Genomic DNA, 9,948 nt, shown 5'->3' with positions numbered 1-9,948 from the left:
TATATCCATTTCACGACACACCTAGCTTGCTAGGAAATAGAATTAATGATTTTTATGGCAAGCACCAAAAATCAAAGTCGGGTAAGGAGACTAAAAAAGAGAAGGGCAGCAAAGGAAGAGAACAGAGAGGGGAAACAAATCACAAGCAAATACACCAATGCTGATAAGAACATTTGTTTAGGAGTTTATTTTAACATGTTCTTTAGTTATTATTTCTGTTTAGTTATTATTTAGTTAAGTGTCTTCATCACTTATTTAATTTTATCTGTGTGGTCCTGTCATGTATTCACTGTTTCTAGGACCACCTCTGGTGGACGACGCACTGCCTCCTTGACAGTTGCAGTTAGGACAGTGGTGATGGTGTGGCGGAGGTCGGTGATGGTGGACCGAAGACCCCGACGACATGGAGATAGCAGAGGCAGCCGCCATCATGGGCATGGAGAACCACGGATTGCAAAATGGCAGCAGGCTGGCCAGGTGGGCTTGGGCAGCGGCCGCTGTGAGGTCCGGGTACATGCCCTGGAAGCCTGGCATCCCCATCATAGCTCCAAAGCTCGCCGCCATGGGGGGCATGAGATGGTACACAGAGGTAGCTGAGGTGGTGCTGCTGGTCTCCATGGCGTGATTGCCAGCCCGGACTAGGCTGCTGTGTTGCGACGGGTGGAACTGAGCCATGTGGTTTACCTTGGCACTCTGCTCCGTTGCCGCGTGGTCGGCAGACCTCACCGCCAAGGCAGAGGAAGCCGCATTGCCGGAACCGCTCGAGTTTCCGGTACTGGCGACCCGATGGCTGCTGACATTAGTCTCAAATGCAAATTTCTGCTCGTTTTCCCTCATCGGCGAGACCAAGCTGTTCTGCTTAACAGCTAGTGTCTGTATGAGCTGCCTCGTGCCACCTGTTGCTCCCCCACTGGCAGGGGTCTCACGGCCGGAATCACCTTCTGTGCAGTTAAGATTAGGAACTGCACTTTTAATCCCAACTCTTCGCTTCATTCTGGGCAGCAGATGAGGGTAATCTCTTCTGAAATTCAGGTTATGGTAAAACTGAAACTGAAATAAGAATACCATCATTTTATTAATCTCTGCATGGACATCATTGTTTTAACCTTTCCAACCCTGAATACCTTTGGACCACTGTAATGGGGGCAGTTCTGCATTTTTGCCTCAAGGGAATAGAACTGTGGCCAACACTACTGATCACTTCATTAGGGTAACTAGAACATAAAACATTACAGGCCCTTTGGACCACAATGTTGTGCTAGTCTTTTAAACTACTCTAAGATCAATCCAACCCTTCCCTCCCACCCAGCTCTCCATTTTACTATCATTCATGTGTCTCTCTAAGAATCTCTTAAATGCCCCTAAAGTATCTGCCTCTACTCCTGACGGCGCATTCCACACACTCACTACTCTCTGTGTAAATAATTTACCTCTGACAAGCCCCCTACACTTTCTTCCAATTACCTTAAGATTTTGCCCTCTCATATTAGACATTTCTGTCCTGGGAGAAAAAAATCTCTGGTTATTTGCTCGATCTATGTCTCTTGTCATCTTGTACACCTCTACCAGGTTACCTCTCATCCTCCTACGTTCTAAAGAGAAAGTCCCTAGCTTGCTCAACCTTTTCTCACAAGACATGCTCTCTAATCCAGGCAGCATCCTGGTAAATTTCTTCTGCATTCTTGCTAAAGCTCACCCATTCTTCCTGTCATGAGGTAACCAGAACTGAACATAATACTCCAAGACTGGTCTAACCAGGGTTTTATAGAGCCTCATGGCTCTTTAACTCAATCCCATGACTAATGAAGGCCAACGCACCATACGCCTTCTTGACAACCCTATCAACCTGTGCAGTAACCTTGAGGGATTTACAGATATGGATCCTCTGTTCCTCCACACTACTAAGAAACCTGTCATTGAGCTTGTATTCCACCTTCAAGTTCAACCTTCCAAAGTGAATCACTTCACACTTTTCCAGGTTGAAAACTCTATCTGCCACTTCTCAGCCCAGCTCTGCATCCTGTCAATGTCCTGTTGTAACCAATGACAATCTTCTACACAATTCACAACTCCACCAATCTCTGTGACATCTGCAAACATACTAGCCCACTCTTTAACCTCCTTGTCAAAGAAATCGTATTGATTTTCGTCACTTCATTAATGTATCTGTAATGTATATGATTGCCCGGATCTAATTGGTGAGATTCCTTTCTCCAGCAGACCCAAAATGTCACTGACGTGTCTATCCTTGGCCTCCTCCACTTCTAGGGTGCAGCTAAATGCAAGCCAGAAGGACAGAACCTCAGATTACACCTGGGGTAGTCTACAGCCTGAATAGCATGAACATTAAATTCTCCAATTTTAGATAACCTGCACCCCATCTGTCCCTTTTGCCTATTCTCCTGATCAGTTCCTCCTACACTCACCCTAGGCCTCTAATCTCCCAGATTTTCCTCTTCCTCCTCCGACCCTATCTTCCCACCCCACCTCCCTTATTTGGTTCCAAGCTCCACCTTTCTGTCATATCAAATTCCACCACCTACAGCCCTTTGTCCCCTCCACAAAATACTCTGCAGATGCTGGGGTCAAAGCAAGACTCACAACACGCTGGAGGAACTCAGCAGGTCGGGAAGCATCCGTGGAAACGATCAGTCAGTGTTTCCACGGATGCTGCCTGACCTGCTGAGTTCCTTTGTCCCCCTCCGCCTTTCACCTCCCAGGCTCTGTCACAATCCCCAACCTTTCCTCCGCCATCTACCTATTACCCCTCCTCACCTGGATCCACCCATCACCTGCCAAACACTCCCCTTCAGCTCTTCATGCAAACTAACTTTTCCCTACTCTTTCAGTCCAGATGAAGGGTCTCAACCCAAAATGTTGACAGTCCATTTCCCTCCACAAATGCTGCCTGACCCTCTGGCCATCTGGTTTGTCAAGCCGTTCATCAGTTTAACCAAGAATTCTGTGGGAATTTAAGGTGGTCGCTACATCTGATCAAGGGTGAAATGTTTAAGAGGAACACAAGGCAGAACTTTTTCACTCACAGGGTGCTGTGAGTGTGGAACCAGCTGCCAGTGGGAGTGCTAGACGCAGGTTGGACTTCAACGTTTAAGAGCTTTTTTATGTAAAAGGATGAGAGGGGTAGGGAGGGCTGTGGTTCGGGTGCAGACTGATGGGACTAGGCAGTGTAATAGTCCGACATGGATTAAATAGGCTGAAGGACTTGTTTCTGAGCTGCAGTGCTCTAGACCTCCATGACCCGATGTCTGTGCACCTCTGGATCAAGTCCCCTTCGTAGACCTGCATCTACACCAGTTCAGACCAGTGATATAACAGGCCTCTGGCTCAGTACACTGGATATGATCCCAACGCAGCAGTAACTGCTCAACAAAGCAACTCCCACAGCACATTTCCTTTGACCATGAAACTATAAGCACAATTAGCACCATCACATCTGCTCTGTCATTCGGGACTTTACTCTTTTCCATAGCTGCTGCCTAGGCTGCTAAGATACCCCAACGTGTTGTGTGTATTACTCTGACTTCCAGCATCTGCAGGTTTTCTCTTGTTTGTGATTCCATCATGGCTGATTTATTATCCCTCTCAACCCCTTCTCCTCTCTTTGCAGACCAAAGATGCAAAAAGCGCACTCTGTCAATATCCCACCTTCTCTCATATCTGCTATTTTAGGAAGTTAATGGACAAATGCGTCCAAAAATTAACTCTGAACATGTAGATCTTCCTACTTGACACTGCAAGGTACTCCAAGTAGGCCACTCACCCCAGTAATAAGCAAGGCCTTTGGAAGTGGCCTCAGTATGTATCTAAATTACCTCTTGCCATAATGGGTTATAATCTATGCAAGCAGATCACCTAAGCATTCCATTGAAACAAAATTCCTAATAGTTGTATTTAAATTTTCAATAAACAAAGTTAATGTACATTCAGTGGCCATTTTATTAAGTACATCTGTACATCTGCTCGTTAATGTAATTATCTAATCAGCCAATCCTGTGGCAACAACTCAATGCATAAATGGTCAAAAGGTTTACTTGTTCAAACATCAGAATAGGGAAGAAATCTGACCTAAGTGACTTAGACTATGACATTGGTGCCAGATGGGATGGTTTGCGTATCTCAGTAACGGCTGATCCCCTGGGATTTTCACACATATCAATCTCTGGAGTTCACAGAGAATGGTGCAATAAACAAAAAACATCTCGTGAGCTACAGTTCTGTGGGTGAAAAGGCCTCATTAATGAGAGAGGTCAGAGGAAAATAGCCAGACTGGATCAAGCTGACAGGAAAGTGACAGTAACTCAGATAACCTTGCGTTACAACAGTGGTGTGCAGAAGAACACCTCTGAATGCACAACATGTCAAACATTGAAGTGGATGGGCTACAGCAGCAGAAGACTATAAATGTACACACAGTGGCCACTTATTGGGTATAGAAGGTACAAGTGCCCTATACCTTCTCCCTCACCACCATTCAGGGCTCCAAACAGTCCTTCCAGATGAGGCAATACTTCACCTGCAAGTCGATTGGGGTCATCTACTGTATCTGGTGCTCCCTGTGTGACCACCTTCATATCGATGAGAACCAACATAGAAGGGGGAACCAACTGGTCGAGCACCTTCGCTTTATCTGCCACAAAAGGTGGGATTTCCCGGTGACCACCCATTTTAATTCAACTTCCCATTCCCATTCCAACATGTTGGTCCATGGTGTCCTCTATGGTCACAATAAGGCCAGCCTCAGCCTGAAGGAGCAACACCTCAAATGCCACCTGGGTAGCCTCCAACCTGGTGGCGTGAATATTGATTACTCTAAGTTCTGGTCATTTCTTTCCCGCCCTCCCCTTTTTCCATTCACCATTCTGGTTCCCCTGTCATCCATACTCTTCTCCTCACCTACCCATGCACCTCCTCCTTCTCATCCTACCATGGTCTACTGTCCCCTCCTATCAGATTCCTTCTTCATCAGCTCTTTACCTCTTCCATCTATCCCCTCCTAACTTCTTACTTTATGCCCCATCCCATTCCCCCACCCTCCTTCACCCTCACTTGGCCTCACCTATCACTTGCCAACTTGTACTCCTTCCCCCTCCCCTCACTTTCTAATTCTGGCTTCTTCCTCCTCTTCCAGTCCTGATGAAGGGCCTTGGCCCAGAATGTTGACTGTTTATTCCCCTCCATAGAATCTGCCTGACCTGCTGTTCCTCCAGCATTTTGTGTGTGTTGCTCTAAATCTCCAGCATCTGAAGAATCTCTTGTGTTCACAATACCAATAGCAATATTTCTATTTCCTGCTTCACTCCCCCTGCCTTTGTTTTCTCCTTCTGCTGACAGAGGTGATTTGCAACAAAATTCAATTACCTCCACAACCCCAAACACGTGGGCATTCCTAATTCATGTGTGAACACGAGCTTTAGACTATTACACCATAAGGCATAAGAGCAGAATTAGGCCATTCAGTCCATCAAGTCTGCTCTGTCATTAGTCATGGCTGACTTATTATCCCTCCCAATATCATTCTCCTGCCTTCTCCCCATAACCTTTGACTCCTTGACTAATCAAGAGTTTATCAACCTCCACTTTAAATATGTCCAATGACTGGCCTCCACAGCTGTCTGCGGCAACAAATTCCACAGATTCGCTATCCTTTGATTAAAGATATTCCTTCTCATCTCCATTCTAAATGGATATCCCTCTGTTTGGAGGATTTGCCCTTTGCTCCTGGACTCACCTACTATAGGAAACATCCACTCTATCTAGGCCTTTCAATATTCAATAGGTTTCAATGAGATCCCGCCGCCTCCCGCCCCCATTCTTCTTAACTCCAACAAAAATGGAGGACTACGTCCGAGGGAGGAGTTCAATTGATCTTAGACTCGGTTAAAAGGTCGTCGCAATATTATGGGCCAAAGGGCCTGTATTGTACTGTAATGTTCTAAAATATTTGCTTTATTTGGTCAGACTGGATTAATTGAATAGCCAAGGAATCCCCAACACATATTCTCTCCATAAGGAGTGTGTTGGTCAGGGAGGTCAAGTCTTCAATTCATTTTGACATCACGATAATATAATCAGCATAGCAACAGGGAATGACCTTTATGACATCATCACCTTAGCAACCATATCATTAGGGTCAACCTGGTACAAATGAGCAGGGGACAGAGGTCAACAGTTCCGTGCTGCAATGCATTTATTCCATGAGTGGTTTCCAGTCTGGTCACAATCTACCAGCATTGTGATGATCAATGCCACGTTACATAAAAAAGCATGGATTATCAGCTCTTGGTGTTTTATTTCAATTATATACACTGAAGCACCTTAATTTCGATTAGTTTAACCATTTTGCAATTAAACGTGGTGGATCTTGAGAGAAGTTGGTCACAAAGGGGAGAACATTGACGTTTCTCCTGCAGGGAACCAATTCTTTCACTGTTGCAGCGACTTGATTGGTCAGTTTACATTTTATTTCCCATTATATGCAATGGAACACTTTAATTTCGATTAGTTTAAGCATTTTACAAGGAAATTTGTGGAGCTTGAGGGGAAAACACTGACATTTTTCCCGTAGAGAACCAATTCTTTCAGAGTGTTGCAGTGACCTGGTTTGTCAGTTTACATTTTTACAGGTCATTTTAAATAATTATAGAAAAAAAGATAATTTTATCACAGACTTCCAAACACACACTGTGGTTTCCTTTGCCGCTGGCTTAAATAACGCATGTACAAGGATCAACACTTACACAGGTGCGTTTATAAATACTTTGCCACGTGTCCATGCCAATTAGTCGAGCTATTTATATTTTGGGTGGAAGCTTTATAAATATTATTACCTATTTCCCGATCCAGTAGTGTTATACCTTTTCAAAAACTAGAATGTGGCAATCGTTCACCTCACGAATTGGCGCAGTGTTTCTGCATTCCTAGAAAATTTGTTTTGAGAACAGGTGGTTTAAGGGGGAGGGTTGGAGAGGTTCCGTAAAACATTAGCGACAATAATCGTTTGTTACTCTATATTTGTGTTTTTTTTTCTACCTTGGTCATTGAAACTGCTCCTTTTTCTTCAGCAATGAATTCAGAAAGAGAGGCAGATCGCTGGAAATCCTGGCGGATTTTGCTAAAACCATATAGATTCAGCTGCCGAATGAAACTTTTCATGCAGTCAGTTTCAAAAATCCTGGCGGGGCCGCGCCGCTCCAGCACCTCCTTCTTAAAGGACTCCTCATCTATAACTACACAGTTTCCACCATCGTCCCACTGGATGGACGCAAACTGATCGCTCTCAACGATCTTCCAGAGTTTTTTCGGGAAGGTGAGTGACATAAGGTCAGTGTCACCTACCTCTTCATAGTAGACAAGCCTGGGTCTTTTTAAAACCGACTCCCCGGTCAGGGCTTGGAGAGCATTTTCTTCCAGCATCGTCCGGAGTTCCGAGTCGCCCGCCGCGGTGTGGTCACAAGCCAAGCCGGCTGATGATCTATCATGAGGCTTCTCAGTGGACGGGCCGGCGCCCTTTTGCTCGGGCTGGTTGGGCGGCGGCGGCGGCGTGGAGCGTGTGTCACCTTTGGTCTCGCCTTCCTTTCCCACTGGGATGGCTTTCTGGTGCGCAGACATAGTCTCGGACAGGTGTGTGTTGGGTCCGCCGTGCGTTCCAGCGGAGTCTGACCAGGTTTGATCTTTTATTTTGATCTGCACAGAGGCTAGCACCGGACAGAGCAAGTTAAGTGATGTGTCGTGAGATATGGTGCGGAGTTCCGTTCGTCACAAAACCAAACCGCCAACGCGCCTCAGGGCCGTCACAATGGAGTTTGCCACAATCCAGAGGCCGTCACAATATGGAAAACTTCATCCTGTCCCCAGGAGAAATGACCCACAGCGGCCCAAAGCCTGCCTCTAACCCTCCAGCCTGCTGCTAGGGCTGGACACGGTCTCTGGGTGGCGGTTAGATTTTGTGAGCTGGAAGCAGTTCAGGCTCTTTGCAGTCACCAGCTCTGCTGTTTTGGGCCAAAGAAAACCGCCTCAGGGTGTCCAGCAGGAATGGTAGGTGGCTGGAGGATTGCACTTTGAAGGCTTCAAGTACTTTGAGTGAAAGTTTAGTAGTCATTGTATGCCCTCTTCAGCAGACCAATCTTTGCACATTCCTTCAATGGAGTCTCCCCATCATTGGAGATCTCCACAGGGGGCTGGGAGTTAATGCAATCATTTCATAAAATGTATATCCCAAAACCAAAAAGTGATCTATAAACACAAAAGATTCTGCAGATGCTCAAAATCCAGAACAACACACACACACAATGCTGGAGGAACTCAGCAGGGCAGACTGATCTATGGAAATGAATAAATAGTCAGCTTTCTGAGCCAAGAACCTTCATCAGGACTGGAAAGGAAAGAGGAAGAGGCCAAAATTAAAAAGTGATTTGCACCCTCCATTAGCTGTTGAAAATTCACGAATGATTGCTTCTCTTTAGAACTGTGCACTAATTGCCCCAAAGCTCGAGTCACATGACCACATTCTGCTGTGACATCACACAGGCCTTCTGGCCTTGAGTGAATGCAGCCTAGGTCCTGTCAGATCTGTATTAATGTCAGAGCTAGTTACACACTAAAATCTTTACTGTTTGGAAGATGTATCTTGGGTTGAGAGAACAGATACAGCTAATGACGTCTTCCTCTACTGATTTAGCTTGAGTCTGTGCTCTGCGTCATTTCTTCAGGGGCTGCTGGGAGATTTTGCCAATGATTTGACAATCATTCATTCATCAAGCCTCAATGATCAAACAGTTGCTGTATGTTACTGAAACTTTTATGGCTGCTAAGACTACTGTCTATGTTAAGTATCAAGATGCTTTATATGACGAAATGAACGTTATTAGCTGAACCAGTAAGTTCTTAGTTGTGTTCGTGTAGAACCAAGCAGGTAGCTTGGGGATAAAAAATGAAGTGAACCATGTAACAGAATCAGGATTGCATTTATTATCACTGGCATATGTCATGAACGTTGTTGTTTTGTGGCATTAATACAGTCCATTTGTTACGTGCCATGTCATATGACATGGGTAATCATGGTCTTTCCAATTTTCTTCCACAGGAGTGGTTTGCCATTGCCTTCTTCTGGGCAGTGTCTTTACAAGATGGGTGACCCCAGCCATTATCAATACTCTTCAGAGATTGTCTGCCTGGTGTCAGTGGTCACATAACCAGGACTTGTGATCTGCACCAGCTGCTCAAACGACCATCCACCACCTGCTCCCATGACTTCACGTAACCCTGATATGGGTGCTAAGCAGGTGCTACACCTTGCCCAAGGGTGACCTTCAGGCTGGTGGAGGGAAAGAGCATCTTGCACCTCCTTTGAAAGATTATTATCTCCATCCTGCCACCCCATCAGTACAGTATGGGATATAAAAATTACCTAAGTTACAAAAATAAATAGTTGTGTTCATGTAGAGCAAAATGCATTTGTGGATTTGTGAACAGTTCAGGAATCTTAAATTCAAGAGATCCTGCAGCTGTTGGAAATCTTGAGGAGCTCAACAGGTCGGTGTGTAAGATGTGGAAATTCGCGGAGACCTCTTGTCTCCCAGATAGCCACACCTGCACCAGGTGCACTGAGCTGCAGCTCCTGGGAGAATGTATTAAGGAACTGAAGCTGCAGTTCGATGACCATCGACTTCTACGAGAGAATGAGGAGGTGATAGATAGGAGCTACAGGGAGATAGTCACCCCTGGGCTGCAGGAGGCAGGTAACTAGGTGACTGTCAGGCTCAGGAAGGGAAATGCACATCCAATGCAGAGGACCCCTGTGGCCATTCCCCTCAATAATAAATATACCATTTTCAATATTGTAGAGGGGAGCAGTGGCTGGGTCTCTGGCACTGAGTATAGTGCTGTGGCTCAGAAGGGAAGAGAAGTGAAGAGGACTGCAGTGGTGAT

The 9,948-nt window shown here is 45.6% G+C and overlaps 1 protein-coding gene across 1 annotated transcript; it reads right to left on the bottom strand.

Moving 5' to 3' along the window:
* Positions 1-261: 261 nt before the first annotated feature.
* LOC134352573 (heat shock transcription factor, Y-linked-like) lies at positions 262-7,629 on the bottom strand. Its single transcript, XM_063059825.1, has 2 exons — positions 7,051-7,629; positions 262-1,050 (listed from the first exon to the last, which is right to left on the bottom strand). Exons 1-2 carry the CDS (start codon positions 7,627-7,629, stop codon positions 262-264), a joined length of 1,368 nt encoding a protein of 455 aa, XP_062915895.1.
* Positions 7,630-9,948: the final 2,319 nt, after the last annotated feature.

Source organism: Mobula hypostoma, chromosome 10 (assembly GCF_963921235.1).
Source record: "Mobula hypostoma chromosome 10, sMobHyp1.1, whole genome shotgun sequence".
In the NCBI taxonomy this organism is placed as follows: domain Eukaryota; kingdom Metazoa; phylum Chordata; class Chondrichthyes; order Myliobatiformes; family Myliobatidae; genus Mobula; species Mobula hypostoma.
The sequence above is the reverse complement of the archived record's forward strand: the minus strand, read 5'-3'. Positions and strand labels throughout refer to the sequence as shown.

Bases quoted from the DNA above. Each gene is read 5' to 3' on its own strand.
- LOC134352573 (XM_063059825.1), bottom strand. From the start codon at position 7,629: ATGTCTGCGCACCAGAAAGCCATCCCAGTGGGAAAGGAAGGCGAGACC. The intron at 1,051-7,050 runs GTAGAAAAAAAA...TTCTTATTTCAG, and splicing joins GAGCAGTTTCAATGACCAAG to TTTCAGTTTTACCATAACCT.